Source organism: Chiloscyllium plagiosum, unplaced genomic scaffold (assembly GCF_037043375.1).
Source record: "Chiloscyllium plagiosum isolate Xiang-an unplaced genomic scaffold, Cpla_swu_hap1 HiC_scaffold_19, whole genome shotgun sequence".
Classification (NCBI taxonomy): Eukaryota; Metazoa; Chordata; class Chondrichthyes; order Orectolobiformes; family Hemiscylliidae; genus Chiloscyllium; species Chiloscyllium plagiosum.
The window spans coordinates 64,345,381-64,366,402 of record NW_028270157.1 but is presented as its reverse complement, the minus strand read 5'-3'; the positions used below and the strand labels follow the sequence as shown (position 1 = coordinate 64,366,402).

The 21,022-nt window shown below is 40.0% G+C and overlaps 1 protein-coding gene across 1 annotated transcript; it reads right to left on the bottom strand.

Annotated features, from left to right (window-relative positions):
- Window positions 1-1,112: 1,112 nt before the first annotated feature.
- LOC122559417 (vasopressin V2 receptor-like) lies at window positions 1,113-20,665 on the bottom strand. Its single transcript, XM_043708867.2, has 2 exons — window positions 19,795-20,665; window positions 1,113-1,242 (listed from the first exon to the last, which is right to left on the bottom strand). Exons 1-2 carry the CDS (start codon window positions 20,663-20,665, stop codon window positions 1,160-1,162), a joined length of 954 nt encoding a protein of 317 aa, XP_043564802.2. The 3' UTR covers window positions 1,113-1,159.
- Window positions 20,666-21,022: the final 357 nt, after the last annotated feature.

The following is a 21,022-nucleotide window of genomic DNA, read 5'->3' as shown; positions in this document are numbered from 1 at the left end:
CAATTGAGATGGTAAAGGCAGCATGTAAACTCTACTGTCTGCTCAGTTTCCACTTGTTCTGGGGATATAAGCATCACTAAGGAGATACCTGTTGCCCATTCCTAATTGCCCATGAGAAGGTGGTAGCGAGCAGCGTTTTGAATCATTGCCGTGGTATTACGGCGGGGGGAGTTTGTAGAAGTTGACCCAATGAAGCAACAGTGATATATTTCTAAGTCAGGATGGTGTGGGGCTTGGAAGGAAACTAAGGGGTGGTGATGTTCTCATTTGTTTGCCTTTCTGTCATTTCTGGTCAAGATTGAGACTGCAGGTTTGGAAAAAGCTGAAGATTGGTGAGTTGCCGCGTGCTTCTTGTAGATGGTATCTCTTCTGCTACTGTGGATTTCTGCTAGAGAGAGTGAACGTTGAAGTTGGTGGATGGCTGGGGTGGGGGGGGAGCAATCAAGCAGGATGCTTTCCCCTGGATAATGCAAAACCTCTTGAATGTTGTTGGGGCTGCATTCAGACAAGTGGAAAGCATGCCTTGCGCCTTATAGATGGTGAACAGGCTTTGAGACATCAGAAAATGAGTTACTTGCTACAGAATTCCCAGTCTCTAACCTACTTTTGTAGCATTTATGTGGCTAGTTCAGTCATTTGTTTTTTTTCTGGTCAATGTTAAACTCCAACCCCAGCTGAATATATGTTTGGCTATGAATATAAGAGACAGCATTAACAGAATCTGGAAGGTCCGATGTAGCATCTGTGCTGCCAACTCCGTAAGACATCCTGAGCAATATTAAACCTAACTCGAACAGAAGCATGTTGGCGACCAATGTTGGAATGCTGGGTTACCGTAACACTGATACTAATGGTAATACAGAACTGAATCTTGTGGCTTGAGTCTCTCAGTAAGATTCCTCAGTCTGATGATTAAGATGACACACAGTTGCTTGTGTTCTTCACTTAGTTCCAGATTTCCAGTTGAGAGTGCAACACTGTTTCAGCTGTCTACACAAATTCATTGCAGTTGCTGAGTGACAGTCACATAAGCAAGTGTACTTGGACTGAATTGCAAGTTCCATTCCTTCATTGCTGATCATACAAGGTAGGCCTTAGCCTCTGATGTTTCTCACAGATACAGGTTTTCAGAATGGGATGCAGTAAAGTCTCACCAAACCTACCGATAGAAGGCCATGTAGATCCATGGGTTTGTGCAACTGTTGAGGCTTGCAAGGAGCATTATGATGATAAATGGTGTACCTTGAAAACAGAGAAAGAGATGTTATTATCAATAGAACAATGAATGTGTAAGTTAAAGGTTTTGTTTCAAACTTGCTTTGAAATAATTACTTTTCAGTTGTATCCCAAAATTTTAGGTTTATCTATATTATGAAGCTATTATGTTGGTGTCACATTTTGGGTTTGGTCAGCTCAGTTGGCTGGATGGCTGGTTTGTGATGCAGAGTGATGCCAGTGTGGGTTCAATTTCAGCACTAGCTGAGATTACAATGAAGGACTCTCCTTCTCAACCACTCCCCTCACCTGAGGAGTGGTGACCCTTGGGTTAAATCACCCACATTCCTCTCTCTCTCTCATAAGTGAGCAGCTCTATGAGACTACAGTGATTATGCCTTTACATATGGGAGCAGCATCCTTGATGCTGAAGTTGTCTTGGTATGATTGTAGGATTAAGGCGCGTTCAGATAAATTGTTCACTTGTTCTTGGGAGTTTGTTTAAGTTTGAAAACTAGAAAGGGATTATTCTAACTTGTCAGGGTTATGAATTCAGTTATTTTAAGTTCAATTTTGTATTGGGTAATAACATAAATTTTTAATGCTCATCCCTAGTTGCCCTGAGAAGGAGCAATGAACAATGGGGAGGCAATAGCCTAGTAGTATTATTACTGACTGTTAATCTAGAGAGCCAAGTAATGTTCTGAGGACCCGGGTTCGGATTCTGCCCTGACAGGCGGTAGAATTTGAATTCAATAAAAATATTCAGAATTAAGAGTCTGATGATGACAATAAAACCACTGTCAATTGTTGGAAAAACCTACCTGGTTCACTAAGGTCCTTTAGGGAAGGAAACTGCCATCCTTACCTAGTCTGGCCTACATGTGAATCCAGACCCATAGCAATGTGTTGACTCTTTACTACCCTTTGGACAATAAGGGATGGGCAAAAATGCTGGCCTGGCCAGCAAGGCCCTGATCCTGTGAATGAATAAAATAAAACCTCCTTAAACTATGTTAAAAATCACACAACACCAGGTTATAGTTCAACAGGTTTATTTGGAAGCACTAGCTGTTCCTTCCTCAGGTGGCAGCGCTCTGAAAGCTAGTGCTTCCAAATAAATCTGTTAGACTATAACCTGATGCTGTGTGATTTTTAACTTTGTCCACCCCAGTCCAACTGTGCAGTGCTAGTGCTAGGATTTTGATCCATTAACAATGAGGAATGAGCAATATTCAGATAACGCTGGATGATGTGTGACTTGGTGGTCATGGAACTGTTGGGTTGTAGGTTGTGATAGCGAGTTTTGAGAAGATTTGTTGCTCAGGTTGAGGTTTGCTCGCTGAGCTGGAAGGTTCATTTCCAGAGTTGATACTCTATCAGCTAACACATCGAGTTAGACCCCATCTACCCCCCTTAGAAAACGAACAAGAAATGATATCACCACAGGAAATGACATCACCAAACTAAAGAAACCCAAACATATAAATAGAAAACAGGAATCATCAATATTATTTCGCCTGGAGGCCCCTAAAGATGTTACCTAATAGGGTGACAATACGTCTAGTAATGAACCTTCCAGCTCAGCGAGCAAACCCACATGAAGGTTGTGATCTTAGAGTTCCTTCCAACATAGCCATAGCAAGTGGCTGCAAAGTCTTTAAAGATTCTTCTGAATGTTAGTGGTGAAGGAAGATATCAAGATTTCAAGTTTGATATTCTCTAGGCTAAACTGAGTAAAGATATAAGCTGTACAAAAACATGTAACCTACAGAATTGGCAGTCTGAGTGTGAATGAATAGGATCAGACATGGCTACTTAACTTCAGAAAATGTGTCTGAGACAAGCAAGTATTTCTGTCTGACTTTTAGCTATGTATTGATTTTTATTGAAGACATTGAGGGAGAAACTCTATCAGTGAGGCCAGGCCAAAAAACCGAGATGCATTTGAGTGGAATTTGTTCCAATGTGATAAAACAAAGAACCGTGAATAAGCAAAATCTGAAACAAAAGCTGAAACTCTGCTTTCTCTCCACAGATGCTGTCAGATCTGCTGAGATTGTTCCAACATATTTGGCAACTTTTGATGAGGCACACAGTTTGTTAGATGTGCTTGTTGTTACTCCAATTAGTGAGTTCATTTGACGCCTTTAAAGAATGTTTATTAGGTAAGATACCCTATGTGGATACAAGAAAGGGACAGAACTTCTTAGGTAAAAGGGAAAGCATTTCTGATTTATGTTACAAGATCTACTAGCTTCTTCACTGCTGATGCAATGTGTTGTAATGGCTTCATAACGCTATTTCTGCAAAATACAGGAATATGCACCACTGTATGTGAGCTAGATTTGTGAACATGTCAGGGATGTTCATCTAAACGGTCTTCAATATGTTAATGTTTGTTGAGCATCTGTTGTCATGTCACTGCAGTTATGTTGTTGAGCAGAATTCTCAATGGGTGCAATAATCATAAAATAGCTGAGACAAGTATCTTGGGAGAGCTGCCATGCTGGATCCGTGATTGATGGTTGTGTCTGGACAAGGACATTTAATGGATCTGTCGAAGGAGCAGGTCAATAATCATATCTGACAGTTCTTCAGGAGCTTCAAACTAAAGTTTATATATGATTCTTTGGAATAAATGTTTCAGGCGGAGAGTTTTAAATCAGCAGAAAAAGCAAGCTGGATCTCACTGTTTGATGGTTATTTGATTCATTAAGGCATGAATGACCATGATTCAAATTATAATTCAACATTGAAAGTGCAGATCTGTCATTTCAAGGGGATTGGGGTATTTGCTATAAATTCTTAACTATTCTATTTGTAGAGAATAATGTTCATCTATTTATCAAGAGTGAAATGTATTTGTTTATGAGGTTATATAACCTATGTTTCAGTTGGACAAAATATAATTTCATCAACTAATAAAGGGTCTCTTGGTGACCTTTGAATTGAAGAACAGCGCAAGGATTCTCTAATCAACATAAGGAATCTGCTATATTTATCTCGATAAAGGCACACATTGGCCTACTGAACTTGTCAGCACAACTCGTCAGAGTTATTGATGCTGAACCACGGTAAATGACGCAAGGTTAAATTCCAAAACATGAAACCATTATGTTAGAATAATACTTATACAATTGTGATAAGGTATAAAACATTATTTTCTACCACAGCAAAGCCTGGCTATGGTTAACAATCACATAAAATATGAAGTACTGATATTATTATTTTTTCCATTGTCACACTAAGTTATGAAACAGTAAATGCTTAAAACAAGGTCCAATTTACGGTTAATCATTTAGAAAGAACTTGAATTCATATAGCGCCATCCACAGCGTCCAGGCTTGATTCCAGCCTTGGGTTACTGTCTGTGTAGAATTTGCACATTCTCCCCGTGCCTGTGTGGGTTTCCTCTGGGTGCTCCAGTTTCCTCCCACAGTTCAAACATGTGCAGGTTAGATGGATTGGCCAAGCTAAATTGCCCACAGTGTCCAGGGATGTGCAGGCTATGTGGATTAGCCATGGAAAATACAGGGATGGGGTTGGGGGGGGGGCGTGTAGTTCTGGGTGGGATGTCCTTGAGAACAAATTCCACTCAAATGCATCTCGATATTTTGGCCTGGCCTCACTGATAGAGTTTCTCCCTCAATGTCTTCAATAAAAATCAATACATAGCTAAAAGTCAGACAGAAATACTTGCTTGTCTCAGACACATTTTCTGAAGTTAAGTAGCCATGTCTGATCCTATTCATTCACACTCAGACTGCCAATTCTGTAGGTTATATGTTTTTGTACAGCTTATATTTTTACTCAGTTTAGCCTAGAGAATTTCTTTGCTGTTCTTTGAGTAATGCCTTGTAATCCTTTACTTTCATATCAGAGGACAGGTTTATCCAGAAGACAGCATCTCTGACAGTACAGCACCCTTTCAGCACTGTACTGGCGTCTGCTGCTACTCTAAGATCAGAAGGATGGCATAAGAAAACAGAAGGGTCCTGATCAATCCTTGAGCATGCAATAGATATTTTTGAATCAACTTCTTCAGAGATGTTATCAGCCACCTCTGGCACAGGTGGGGTTTCAACCCAGGTCTCCTTGCTCAGAGACAGGGACACTACCACTGTACCATAAACATCCTCTGAGTATGCTTTATATCTAGCTAGTTATCCAAGACAGCTCAACACACACTGTCCGACAGACATTGAACAGGTCTTAAGGGATAACATAATTATCAGTTGTAAAACAAAATATAAAAAGCTCTAAAATTGCCATTGATTTTGTTAAAAATATCTCAGTGAGTGGTCATCCTCTTCTTGATTCGTCTCAGAACAAGAGGAATCCCTTTCAGTTTAGGTGAAATAAAACTAAGAAATGGGCGGCAGTGTTTAAAACTTGAATCGGGGTGTCCCTGTAAAGTTAACTTTTTTTTTGTTCATTCATGAACTGTGGGTTTCGTTGGCGAGGCAATTATTTATTGCTGATCCTTAATTGCCCAAAGGGTTGTGGCTTTTCTCAGTATAACATCTCAGCCCAGAGTTGAGAGGAATTGCAGCTGCAATGTGTTCCAGCTGAAATAGAAGAACACTCCACTCCAGATGAGGAGGATATTTCCAAAGTGGAGATGTTTTTATAACATTGCTAAGACTGAATGCCTGGTTAATCAACCCTCCATAGTAATAACCAGTTTGAATCACAGCCATATTTTCAATGTAATTATTTAGTTGAGGTAGAATTCTCAAATTTAATCATTTTTTGTAATCAGCCTAAGCCACGCTGTGTCTCATTTAGATTCCAGGATTCACAAAAGAGCTATTTAAAGTCTGCTGCATGCATAATTTCACAATCAGTTGCCTTTCTATCTTTGCTGGAGTTTAAGGTTTGAATTTGATAGTTTAGCTTGATTTCAGCAATAATCTACATAATCAGAGAAAATAATCTCTTCACTGGCTGACTCTAAAAAAATGAAGCTGAAGTTTTATCGTTGTAAGTAACTACTTATTTGTAAGGCCTCCCATGTTTCTGTGATGACTTTTAGTCTTCCTCTTGATCGCTTTTGAATAACACTATTTTGGGGCTGAGATAAACTCTCCATTGTTCCAAAATCTGGAGCAGACAAAAACCCAGGTTTTCCTAAGTATCTGACTTGCATATCTCGGAGGAGACAGCACTGAAATAACGAGCCAAAGACTTCAGCAGAACGGATGAACCAGGAGGTTTTTGAAGGCAGCCAGGTTTTGGGTAATGTGCTGAGTGGAACTTTGGAATAGGTTAGGAAAATGCTTTATTCCAGTGTTAAAGCCATGTCTCATTCTGTTCATCATATCTATTGCACTTCTATGTTGCAATATGGAGCCAGGAGATTAAAGTTTAATCGGTGTCCATGACTTCCATGTCCTATCTTCCTATTTCTCAACTTTTCCAGCAACATCAAATACTTTCACCCACACTCTTTGTTTAAAATTTAAGGCTCTTGCACATCTCTATTTTATGACTGTGCTTTCGGTGAATGTGTCCAGATATTCTGAAAATATCTCTTCCTAACTTACCTGGTCTATTAATTGTGATGAATGGTGTTTAATTTCACTTTTGAATTTGGATTTTAGAATACAGACAGGTGTTGGTTACCTCCGTAAAGGGTTTTCTTCCAAAAACAAAAGTCAGACAATCCCTCCAGAACAGTGATTAAATCAGAATTTGTCATAAACCAGGTGACTGTAGATGCCTGTGGTGTGACTAGAACGATACATATGCTGTTGGGTTGATGACAGGTAGGGTAACATGTAAGGCCATTAGTCTTGTATTCAGTTCAGGTGAATCTAGGAACATGCAAGGTTTTTAATTCAGTTCAGAAGTCAGTTAAATAGATGTAGATAGTAAATAGATGTAGGAATAGGCTATTGTGGTTTTCAAATTTGCTTCACTATTCAATATGACCATGGTTGATCATTGACTCCATCCCCATTCCGATTTTTGCCACATACCCTTTGATCCCTTTAGCCCTGAGAACTATACCTAACTCCATCTTGCAAACATTCAATGTTTTCACCTCAACAGCTTTCTGTGGCTGAGAACTGCACAGGCTCACCACTCTGTGGGTGAAGAAGTTTCTCCTCATCTCAGTCCTAAATGGTCTACCCAGTATCCTTAATGTATGACCCCTGGTCCTGGACTCCTCAGTCATCAGGAACATCCTGTGTTTATCTTATCTAGTCCTGTCAGACATTTATTGGTCTTTTATGAGATCCCATCCTCATTCTTCCAAGTTCCAGTGAATAAAGCCCTAATCAATCCATTCTCTCTTCATACATCAGTCAATCCATGCCAGGAACACAAAAAGAAATTGCTGGAAAAGCTCAGCAGCTCTGGCAGCATCTGTGGAGAGAAAACATTTTGGGTCAAGGTGACCCTTCCTCAGAACTGATGGCAGTTATGAAAATGTCGGTTTATTTGCAGAAGTTAGGGTGGGGGAGGGAAGGGGGAAAGGAGTAAATAGGTGGGGATAGAGCCCAAAGAGAGAGAAGAACAGTTAGACAGACAAACACTTGGATAACAATCTGCCAAGGAAAGTGAATAGCTGTTAATGGGGACTGTTTGTGGCCAACAACGGGAATCCATTGTTAGTTGAGTCATCCCAGGAACCAGCAGGCTAAACCTATCTTGCACTGCCTCCATAGCCAGACCATCCTTCCTCAGGTAAGGAAACCAAAACTGCATACCATACTCCAAGTGTGGTCTTAGCAAGGCCCTGTACAACTGCAACAAGACATCCCTGCTCCGAATCCTCTTACTGTGAAAACCAACATACGGAGAGCTTTCTTCACTGCCTTCCTTACCTGCCTGCTTACTTTCAGCGATTGATGTACAAGGACACCTGGATCTCATTGCACCTCCGCCTCTTCCAAACTATCACCATTCAAATAATAATCTGCCTACTTGTTTTTGCTAGCAAAGTGGATAACTTCACACCTATCCACTGCTTCATCTGTCATGCTTTTTGCCCAGTCACTCAGCATGTTTGAGTCACACTGAAGCATCTCTGCATCCCTCTCACAGCTCACCTTCCCATCCAGCTTTGTGTTATCTGCAAACCTGGAGATATTACATTTTGTTTCTTTATCTAAATAATTAATATATATATTGTGAATAGCTGGGCTCCAAATCACTGATCCCTGTGGTATCCCACTAATCACTGCTTGCCACTTGGAAAAATACTTGTTTTTTTCTACTTTTTGTTTCCCCTCAGCCAGGCAGTTCTCTATCCATGTCACTCCTATGTGTTTTCATTTCACATGTTAATTTCTTATGTGGGACCTCAATGAAAGCCTTCTGAAAATCCAGAGTTAACTACATCCACTGATTCCCACTATCAACTGCATAGTTATTTCCTCAAAACATTCCAATAGATTTGTCAAGCATGATTTCTCTTTCGTAAATCCATGCAGATTCTGCCCAATCCTGTCACTGTTTTCCAAGTACTCTGCTATTTAATCTTTTACAATGGCCTCTAGCATTTTCCCCAATACTGATGTCAGGCTAACCAATCTATAATTCCCTGCTAACCCCTTTTTATCAAATAGTAGAGATACATTAACAACCCTCCAATCTTTAAGAACTGTTCCATAGTCTCTCAGATCTGGAAAGATGTACCTACAGCCATTTCCTTAAGTACTCAGGGCTGTAGATTATTGGGACCTGGGGATTTATCGACCTTTAATTCCATCAACTTCCCAACATAATTTCCTTCCCATTTCTGATTTCCCTCAGTCCCTCCCTCTCACTAGATCCTGTCTTTGCCAACATTTTTGGAACATTACTTGTGGTCTTTCTTTGTAAAGACAGAAGCAAAATATGTATTTACTAGTTCTGCTGTCTCATTGTACCCCATTCAAACTTACCCTGTTTCTGACTGTAAGAGATCTACATTAGTCTTCCCTAATCTTTTTTCTCTCCATATAATTACAGAAACTTTGATGTTCAGCTTGTATGTTCCCCCCAACCTTATCCTCACACTCTATTTTCCCCCCTCTTTCTCAATCCCTTTGACCTCTTTTTGTTAGACTCTAAACTGCTCCCAATCCTCAGGTCTGCTGCTTTTCTTTGGCCTATTGTTTGCCCCTTCCTTGCATCTAATGCTATTCTTAATTTCCCTTGGTAGCCATGGGTTGGGCCATCTTTTCTGATTTTAGTTTTGTGCCAGACAGGAATGAACAATTGTTGCAGTTCCCCAATGAGCTCTTTAAATATTTAAAGCATTGCAAGCTGAATATCAAAGCTTCTGTAGGTGTATGATGAGAAAAAAAGGTTAGTGAAGACTAATTAACATGCTTCTCCACCATCATTTTTAAAGTAACATCCCCCAGTTTATCATATTGTGCCTCATTGTAGTTTCCTTATTTCAGTTAAGGACTCAAGTCTCAGAATCAACTGCATTACTCTCCATCTTAGTAAAGAATTACATATTATGGTCACTCTTCCCCAAAAGGCCTTGCATTGCTAGATTACCAATTATTCCTTTCTCATTACACAATACTCAGGATAGGATGGCTTGTTCTCTAGTTGGTTCCTCAATCTATTGATCCAGAAAAGCATTCCATGTACACTCGAGGAATTCCTCCTCTATGGTATCGTTACTGATTTGATTAGTCCAATGTGTATGCAGATTAAAGTCAGCATTAAGCAGAATACTACCCCAACTTCTTTTTCTTTTTGTCTGTCCTTCATAAAATCTGAATACCCATGGATATTCAACTCCCATCCTTGGTTACCCTGCAGCCACATCTCTATAATCCCACCTATATCATACCCATTTATATCTATTTGCATGATAAATCATCCACTTTCTTATGAATACTCTGTGCATGAAAACACAGAGCCTTAAGGCTTGCCTTTGAAACATTCTCAATCCCATTTCCATTACTGTGGCCTTGATTGGTTCTTGCCTTTGAATCCTGGTTCTATCATTTTTCTTATTTCGCATTCTGTCTTTTGTTTTAGCCCTTGTTTTCCTCTCTTCTGTCTCTCTATAGAGGTTCCCATCCCACTGCCATATAGAAGCAAGTTTAGCTTTTCTCCCAAAAGAAGTTTAAAGCAATGCAAGGACAAGTCACCTCAGCAGAAGGATTTAGTCTGTCAAATTTCCATATCTGGAGAGTTTGGTTAGAAATCTCCAGATCTAAACTGAAAAGTCTAGTCTGTCTCATGTGGGCTAAATTTGCATCAACAATTTGGAAAGGACTCTTTGAATTGTCTCACAGCCCATGGTAAAGAAACTGCTTGGAATCAGTCAAGAGTTGAAATACAGGTGCCAATTTCTTTTATTAGATTAGATTAGATTAGATTAGACTACTTACAGTGTGGAAACAGGCCCTTCGGCCCAACAAGTCCACACTGACCCTCCGAAGAGCAACCCACCCAGACCCATTCCCCTACATTTACCCCTTCACCTAACACTACGGGCAATTTAGCATGGCCAATCCACCTAACCTGCACATTTTTGGACTGTAGGAGGAAACCAAAGCACCCAGAGGAAACCCACGCAGACACGGGGAGAATGTGCAAACTCCACACAGACAGTTGGCTGAGGTGGGAATTGAACCCGGGTCTCTGGCACTGTGAGACATTTGAGTCTTTGTAACAGTGTGGGGAAAAGGTTCAGACTTCTGTTTGTGTTTTAGATCTTGCAAACTGTGTTCCATGTTTGATAGCTTGGTTTTTATTTATTTTTTCTTTTGTGTAATAAATGTACCACTGTTGTTAATGAAGACCTATAGCCTTGTGTAAATATGTCTGTGTCTAATCACCAAGTTAACTAACGAAATAAAACATCTATAAAGCCAGTTTCATTCTGTGGATATGTCATATCCAGTAGTACTATCAGCGGATATCATAATACCATGTTCTCCTCCTCCTTGTATCTCACTAGCTCAACCAAGCCTTTAGTTACCTAGTCTTATCTCTCCTTTGGCTGAGATACTTTTTACAATTTCCGCTTGGGACATTACATGTGGTATGTTAATAGAAGTAACTGCAATGAGTGCATGGATTTCCAAAAAGCTATTTTAAAATTTTTAGTCTCTCCATTAAAGATTGAAAATTAAGATCTGAAATTGCATTATGGGATTTTTGAAATGGACTGAAATATGGCTAACCTTCTACAATCTTCTGCTGAGATGGCTATCTGACTCTTTGTTATTTTACTGGGGTCATTAGGCAAAGCAAATATCTCTGGAGAGGTGATAGCCCAGTGATATTGTCACTAGACTATTAATCCAGAGTGCCGAGGTAATGCTCTGCGAATGCAGTTTCAAATCCTGCCATGGCAGATAGTAGAAACTGAAATTAATAAAAATTTAGAACTTCATGTCAACCATGAAACCATTGTCAATTGCTGTGAAAAACCCATCTTGTTCAGTAATGTCCTTTTGGGAAGGAAACTGTCATCCTTACCTGACTCTAGACCCACAGCAATGTTAATCTTAACTAGCCTCCGGGGATGGGCAATAAATGCTGGCCTAGCCAGTGATTCCCCCAGATATGTGAATGAATGAAAAAAAATAGTTGACATTCATCTTTTGTCATACCATGTCACCTGGACAGGTTACCGACTTGACTCCAAGTTTAGCATTAATTCAAACCAGATTTCAATGCCCATTGGGGTGGAACACACATTACCTTCAAATCATTATGATTTGATACTGAAACTTTCCTTGTGAGATAATTTCACTGGGTGTACAAGGAATTATATTAGTGACACTAGTGTTAGAATTAATATTTTGTTTACATTCTCACTCTATCCACATTGGTTAGTTCTTCCACTGCAGGCATGTGCATTCCTTTCCCAAACAGAATGGCTCAGTCATGAACATTAGCCCACAAATTTGTGCATATGCTATTGTTCAGCGTTTGGTCTGACAGAGAATAGTGAGCAGAATGGGGCCTAGGTATAGCATTAGTTTTTGATATGAATTGTAGGAACATGAACACATGGAGCAAACAAAAGCTCCATTTTCTCTTTTTCTGTGTATTTTTTTTTTACAATTCTGAAACCTACTACTTTTGTAAATAATGTTGCTCATAACGTCAGTTGTATATAGAATGTGAAATTAACCCAAGGAAATGACTAAACTCATGTTCACACAAGGGAGGATGAACAAGGATATTTTAGGAGTAAGTTACAACTAACTGATGAAGGCTGGATTCAGAAAAGTGTTTACTTTTAATTTTGATATAAATATATACAAAATGTCAGTGAGAAGTTGTAGTGTGGTTCTTGCAAGATTGCCATCAGCCACTTAGAAGGGAAAGACTTGCATTTCTGTAGTTAAAATGAAGGCGTCCAAAAGGGATTCTCACTAGTAATTAGATTTACACTAATTGTATACCATCTGTAGTTGCTAACTTACGGTGATTTTCCTATTGTTGTACAGTAACAAAAGATATGCTCTTACATATAAACATAAGAATTTAAAAACAAAAGAAATAAGAGCAAGAATAGGCTCACTCCGCCACTCAGTAAGATTACGGATAGCCTTCTACTTCAATGCTAACACCATTTTCCTAACCCCACTATCACCACTATCCCTATATACCTTTGTGTTTTTAATGTGTAGAAATCTATCGATCTCAGTCTTGAATATACAAAATGCCTCTACAATGCTTAAAACTCCAAAGATTCAGCACCATTTGAAGAAATTCCTCTTTATCTCAGTCCTAAATGGCCTATCCCTTATGTTGAGTATGACTCCTTGGAAGACGACGAAACCTCCTCCATCTAACCTGGAGAGATATTGTAACTTTGAATGAGATTATTTTCCTTCTCCTGAATTCTGGACAAAGTGCGCTCAGTCTTTTAAATCGTTTCCCATTGGAGAATATCTCCTTTACAGGAATTAACTTTGTGAACATTTATTGCACTCCTTCTATGGCAGTATATCTTTCCATAGGTAAGGAAACCAAAACTGTACTCCAAATGTGGTCTCAGCAAGGCCCTTCACGATTTTAGTAAGACACCTTTACTCTGACACACACATCCTCTTGGAATGAAAGACCTAATTGCAATTTGCCTTCTTAATTATTGGCTTTACCTGCATGTTAACATTCAGGACTCGTGAGCAAATGCACAAAAGCCCTTTTGAACTTTAACACCTCCCAGCATCTGACCATCCAAACAATATTCAGTATTTCTGTTCTTCTTATCAATGTGGATAATCTCAATTTCTTACACATCATTGTATTTCATCTGCCAAATTTTTGCCTACATATTTTGCTTCTCCAAATCCCTTAGAAACATTCCTGCATCATCCTCACTCACATTTGCAGATTTGGAAATGGCATTTGCAGATTTGGAAATGTTCCAATCTCCACATCCAAGTTATTGGTGGAGATTGTGAATATCTGGGGCTAAAGCATGACCCTTATGTTATCACACTAGTCAGATCCTGCTAACCTGCAAATGACTCATTCATTCCTGCTCTTTGACTTCAGTCCATTTACCTATTCTCAATCCAAGCTAGTTTATCCAACACCCCAAACCATGTGCTCCAATTTTATTTACTAACTTTCCATGTGAAATCTTGTCAAACCTTCTGAAAATTTAAATATACCACATCAACTTGTTTTCCCTTATCTATTCTAATAGTTAAATCCTCAAAAACTCCAAAAGGGCTGTTAAACATAATTTCCTTTTCTGTAAATTTGTAGAGACTCTTCAAACCTGTCATTATTTTCCAAGTGTTCTGTTATTACATCCTTTTATCCCAGATTCTGGCCTTTTCCCTACAGCTGATGTGGTTTTGTGTTTTCTTTCTACCTCTTTTATATATTGGGCTTACATTTATTATCTTCCAAAATGCAAGAACCATTCGAGAGTCCTTAGAGCTACTATTGCATCTGACATTTCTGACACACAGGTTATCACATCAAAGGAATTTTTCTGCTTTAAACCCCATGAATTTGAATGTCTATAGTGTTTTTTAAATGAACATTAATAACTTGTATTGCCTTATTTACATTCACCTTTAGATTCTCAAAAGTCTTCTCGGACTTTTTTTTAGTATTTTTATTTATGAAGTTTTTGCTTAATTTCTCTGCCATTTTCTCATACACTATTATAAATTCTGCTGACCCCACTTATCATGTACTGAAAATGTGTTGCTGGAAAAGCGCAGCAGGTCAGGCAGCATCCAAGGAGCAGGAGAATCGACGTTTCGGGCATAAGCCCTTCTTCAGGAATAACAGGAGAATCGATGTTTCCTGATCTTTTACTTTTTACATAGCTTTTTAAAAAATGTTTCTTGCTAGTTTAATCATTATATTATAATATCCATTTCTTAATCATTTCCTTGTCCTTTATTTGTAAATTCTAAAATGTTCCCAATTCTCAGGCTTACATTTCCTGGCAACTTCGAATGCACTTCTTGATTTCTTTAGTTAGCCAGGATTAGAACACTTTCCTTGCTGTCCTTTTTGTGCATTCAAGGAATATACATCGTTTAAAACAAAATCATTACTTCTTGAAACCTTAATCATTGCCTGTATACCATTATATCCCTAAATGTAGTTTCCCAGTCCGCAACAATCAATTAGCTTCTCCTGCTTTCATTGTTTCCTTTGTTTAAATATAAAACATGCGTTTCTGAGTGAACTACATCATTTTAAAACTTAATGTAAAATTCTATTATATTATGGTCACTTTTTCTTAAAATACTAAAAATTATAACAGTTTCACTGCACAACACTAGATCTAAAAGAAACCATTCTCTAGGTTCCTCAATGTTATGCTCTTGAAAACCATATTTGCATACATTCCAAGCAAGATTTGGAGATGTCGATGTTAGACTGGGGCATACAAAGTTAAAAATCACACAACACCAGGTTATAGTCCAACAGGTTTATTTGGAAACACTAGCTTTCGGAGCGTTGCTCCTTCATCAGGTAGCTGTGGAGCAGGAACATAAGACACAGAATTTATAGCAAAAGCCGAAACTTGCAACGCATTCGAAAAGGTGAACAACTTAACAACAATCTAGATTTGTTCAATATATCATTTCAGCCGCACGACACTGCAATCTTTTGCCATAAATTCTGTGTCTCATGTTCCTGCTCCACTACTACCTGATGAAGGAACAGCGTTCCGAAAACCAGCGCCTCCAAACAAACCCGTTGGACTACAATCTGGTGCTGAATGATCTTTAACTGTGTGAATCAAAGATAGTGACCAGGGGTATCATGGACCTTTCTAGGAGAATTTAGCATCATCATTGAGGGGTTCAAGAAAATGTAGAGATTGGTCTTAAGGGAAATGCAGATGAGTCTCTGAGTTATGCTATGACATAATATTGATATCGGCATCATGTGGGAGAGATTCTGCTAGGAGCTTGGAATGAGGGTAGCATGGGACAGGGAGCTCTTTTGCAGGAACATCATGCAAATGGTGTCAGTAAATATTGTTTGAAGCAATACTGTGAGGTCTCGCTTGGGTTCATCCAAACAGACAAAACCATGCCAAAGCTGAAATAATACCAAAAGTCAATTATGTCACCTTTCAAGAAAAAGCTGAGGAAAATTAATGTAAATGAATGAATTTTGATCTAAGATTAAATATAGACAAATATGTTGGTCATGTAACTTCATAGATTTCTGACAAATATAGACAAAAAAAGAAAAGAATTTTCCAGCTTCCAGTCCTTCTGGAATGTCACATAACTTTGGATATTCAGGTGCCAGCTTTGTTTCCTTGCAACCGCACTTCTATAATGGCTACCAATTCATTCATATGAACTTTTATCTGACCTGACAAGTCAACTATTTCATTGCAAACACTGCAGGCATTCAGATACAGAACACTCAATCTAGTTTCATTTTACTGTCTTTATAAATCTGGCCCTATCTGCTGGTACACTATTAGATTTGCAATAATTGTCACTTCCTACAATATTCCAATTATCATTACCTTTATTGCCACCTTGACCTATTGCCTCATTATTTCACTCTAACTTGCTCAATTCTATCCTAAATGATACTTTCCCCTTTATTTACTTTGAATCCCTCTCTATTTCCATGCTTATTCAACTTCTTAGAATGTGGACTCCACCATGGTTCAGATGATGTCCAACCCAGTGGTACAGTCCTCACTTTCGTTAATTATGGTACCACTGTACCATGAATCAGAGTCCACTGTAAACAGCACTAGTCTTGGAACCCTGCATTCATCTTTCAAATCTTTTTTATCAGATACCAAATAGCACAAGGCTCAGATAATATTCCAGAGATTACCACATTTGAGGTTTTGTTTTTTAATTTAGTGCTGAGCTCCTCATACATCCCATGCAAAACCTCTCTAGAATCTTAGCTATGTCATTGTTACAGACATGGACCATGAGAACTGAATGCTCCACTTCCACAGCAAGTTCCTTTCCAGTCCAGAACAGATAGCCTGAACCCAGAGTCCAGGAATGCAGGCAACACAGCCTCTGTATTCTGCTTTGGCCTTTCAAGAAGTGTCTGTCTTCTATATACTATCCTGTGTTTCCCCTCCATTCCTATTAGTCCCCCACAACTGAATGGCTTTCTGTACCAGAATGCCATGATCAGTCTGATAATCCACAATTCCGCTCACTCTCTTGTCCATACAAACTACAAGAACCTCTTACTCAATTGGAAGGGATGAGGCTCCTCCATTCTCACTTACTTAATCCATTCCCAGCTGGGTTCACAGTAATACCCTCCTGTCCTTGACAAAATCAAATGACACTGCCCTAAGGGGTGTGACCACTTCAGCAAACATTCAGCTAACTTTCCCCCTGCCTGATCAAAATGTCTATAGCTTGGCCTCCACCAAACAGCTGAGTGAAGATCCTCAAGCGGCAGACACTTATTACAGGTGTGCCATGGCATTCAGAAGCTCCCATATACTGCAACCATGATACATCACCCATCCTGCCATCTTTGTGTTCATTAAATTTATTTATTTTTCTTAATTATAATTCCCTCTTCGCTGAAGTCCTTTACTTGCCAATCCTGTGACTTCACATTCAGGGCACTCAAGCAGCTTTCAGCGTAGACCTAGCACCTTGAATCAGAGAACTGTCCTTGGAGGCTGCCATTTTGTTGAAAGCTCCAATAAGGAATAATTGTGTCAACATCGAAATAAAGAAGCTTGAAGACTACGGATTCAAAAACAATATTTCTTTAATTGAACTGCTCATTAATTTACGTGATGTCTGCACTCCTCCAAATCATTAATGTTCTAACATCTGTGTTCTGAAAAAGAAGAGGTAGGTGTATTGGACGTCAACTGATTATTGAAAGGGTAAAATATTATTATTTATGGGTGTAAAGTTTGATAGAACTTTATTTGGAATGATTATAATACTCCAGAAGCTAAAAGAAAAAAAAAGAGCAACTTAGACCATCAAGTACCTTTTAAAACGTTCTTCCTCTCCACACGGATTACTGAAAGAAACTTCAGCACACTACTCAAAGTGTGAGTTCTCCTGGTGACCCTGAACTGACCCCAACAAAGATAGGTTATTTGGGCATTTCCTTCATTATGAGACTTTGCAGTCCTAAATTGACTGCCGTATAACCCTAGAAACAACAGAACTTCACTCATGAATTGAATAATTAATTCAAGCAATTCATTATATCCCTACCATATAAAAGAAGAACCTCCCGCTGCTCCCTGTATCTTTCACTTTCCCAATTTGTGAGAATTATTTTCGCAAATTGGTCTTCCCTAATTTCAGCTGGCCCCTTAGCTCCTTGGGACTACGTAAGGTCCACTTCCTGCCAAGTTTGACCCTGAAAACCAAATTACACAACATCTCTGAAGCTTTGGCTAAAGTTTAAAGAAATATTTTACTAATGGGCAAGTTGTAACCCACACATATTTACATCAGGAAATGAAGATATTGGGCCTTGGCAAAGATTTACACATAAGGAAGACTTGACAACTTCTGACTTTTATATTTAGCATTGGATTAAGCAGTATTTATATTGACGTCCTAGATTTGCATATCACTCTGAAGACAGGCTGTGGGTGTGCTCATTGCTCTTTTGATTGACTTGTTTATTTGGTGATCAGTTGAATACTTGATGTAGGTCTCCTAATCCAAAAGATGTACCTTTTCTGATTAATGCCAATGTTGACCAATAACATGTCACCATATAATTGTTGAGAAACTGGATTCACACTGGTTACTAAATTGGTCAGATTTGGCTAAGTGCACCTCATGTGTTCTTCATAGGATATTTTAATACATGCAGCGAAACATAACTTTTTGACAAAACAGTACAGATATCTGTTGTTATTGCCACAGTCTTAATTTCTAATTCAGAGTGGATTCTCAACTTTGAAGCCAGTGAATTGAATATTGCTAGCTAACTAAATGCACAATGTGACTGAACTGATTCCCCTTCCCCTGTCCTGCAATTGCTTCTGTATTTCACTCCAGGTATTTTCTAAGTAACCTGTTCAGAGATGTTATGGCATACCTCTGGAGGAGGTAGGATTTGAACTCAGTTCTCCTGGCTTTGAGATAGTGCCACTGTCACTCCATGATAAGAGCCCTCAGTATTGCATTCTCATGAAACACACTAATTGTACACATGCTTGCATGATGATTGTTATAGAGGTATCATTGGCCATAACTACAGCCCAGCTTTAACCTGTCATTGCCCATTTAAGGGTTTCATTTGGTGATGAGGTAGAAAGGCTGTTCACAGGCAAACTTAGTCGAGGTGAAGGGAGGAAGTTATCTCAATTCTCCAACTTGATTCAATGTCAGTTTGCTACCAAACCTGACACATGGGAGGGCACAAGACTCCCCTACGCTATGTCTAGCTATTCTCTGGAATCTTTCCTTTTTTCTGGTTCCTCGGTTTTGCCCAGAAATGAAACATCTCTGAGACTGTCAAACTCATTCATAATGTTCATGGTAGTTCGTATGTCACCATTCAACCTTTTCACATCTAGCTAAATGAGCCCCAGCCTGTTCAGTCATTTTTAACAAGTAGACCCTTTCAGTTCTGCTGTCACCCTTATAGCAATGGGGTTAAAGTGCAGCAACCGTCCTCTGACTGCAGTTTCCTGCAGCTATTGTCAGTCACAGGATTTGTTCTTACCCATTTGGTGTAAATCCCACCTTGCTTTCAGCAGGGCAAAGTGGTGTTCATTTTCACCCCAATGCAAAGCTGCTTAACAAGTCATTTCTGCTGCTCCTACTTTGTTACTTAACACAGATGCCAGTCAGCATCTACTGTCAGACTAAGTGCTCTTGCTAGTTATCAGGCATCAATGTCAGTCCAGGTGTGACTTTTTGCCCTGCATGTTCATCTCTCACCTTCTGCTTCTTTATTGCTCGCAAGACAAAGGTTTTCACTGTGCCTCAGTACACGTGACAATAAATTCCATTCAATTTATAGCAAAAGGGACTGAGAAATCGAAATGAGTATTCCACTCTTTGTCCCATAGCAGAAAGCAGCTAATTGGGTTGAACGTGGAGGCATCCTGCAGTGTAGGTTTCAGCCGCCCCCCTGCGTTCTTTCATTTGAGAGAGAAAATGGGATATCACTCACCCTCAACAGGTCCTCCAGTTGGGTCCCAAACAGACCAGAGCTGGACAATGAAGAATGGCGCCCAACACAGAATGTACAACATCACTACTAAAAAGGTCATCTTCAGTGTTTTCAGTAAGGAGCTGGGTATCCGCTTGGCAGTGCCCGCTTGTGTCCCCTTCACATTGGCTTCTGTCAAGGCGATCCTTTTGAGCCTGTTTGTTTGCCCAGTTAGGTAAATGGTTCGACATATTTTGAATTGGCATGTGATCAGGATGACTGCTGGGATCACAAAGATGACCAAAGCTGTCCAGGTGATGTAGGACTTCCGGCCCCAAGGTTTGACAAAGGTAGCCCAGCACTGGAACACCTGCGGCTGCACCTCTTCAATGGAGAAGATGAAGACTTGAGGGAGGCTGAAGAGCAAAGAGAAGCCCCAGGCCAGGACCACGGTCAGGTACCTCTGCCAAGAGGCCTTGGTGATGGCAGCCATGGGCTTGCAAATAGCTTGGTGGCGATCCAGGGTCATCGCCACCAACAGGTAGGTAGAAGCAAACATGCCGACGACCTGCAAGTACTTAACCGCTTTGCAAACCACGTTGGGGGCCTTGAACTGGTCGGTGACCTCCCACAGGAGCTGGGGCAGCACCTGGAAGAAGGCGACCACCAGGTCGGCGGTGCACAAGTGGAAGAGGAAGAGGCGGGTGCGGCTGCTCTTCCTGCGCTTTCGCCACAGAGTGCAGAGGAAGATGCAATTGCCCGAAGTGGCCAGGACAAAGACGAGGCTGAGCACGGCTATTTTAGCCGCCACTGGCTTGTCCCCGACGGGGAGAGTTCCATTCGCTGGACTGGACTCCCGCTGGGTGCTGTTCTGATCGAATTCGCCCCTCATATTCGGTCCTGCATCAAAGCACAGCCGGCAGGGGCTGACAATCTGCGCCAAGTTGCTTCTCAGGTTCTGTGCAGCGAGCAGCAGAACGGGGAATCTTGCAATGCCTGTTGCTGCCGGCTGCTGCCCTGCTCTCTGTCTCCTGATCCAGCATCTTGTGAACGGTGCAGCCACATCATTGCCAGTGAGAAGCAGACAGTTAAATCACTGGCAACTGACGTGGCCAACAGCAAGGCCGCATTGCTTTCAGCGCAAGCTCGTTGGTTGAGTGTAACTCAATTTCACGTTGTTAAATTTTCTTAATTTTCAGATATGTTTGTCAACTTACAGCATCAGTCAGCAGGGCACGGCGCAAGCCAC

Bases quoted from the DNA above. Each gene is read 5' to 3' on its own strand.
- LOC122559417 (XM_043708867.2), bottom strand. From the start codon at position 20,665: ATGAGGGGCGAATTCGATCAGAACAGCACCCAGCGGGAGTCCAGTCCA. The intron at 1,243-19,794 runs GTGAGTGATATC...TCTGTTTTCAAG, and splicing joins AACTGGAGGACCTGTTGAGG to GTACACCATTTATCATCATA.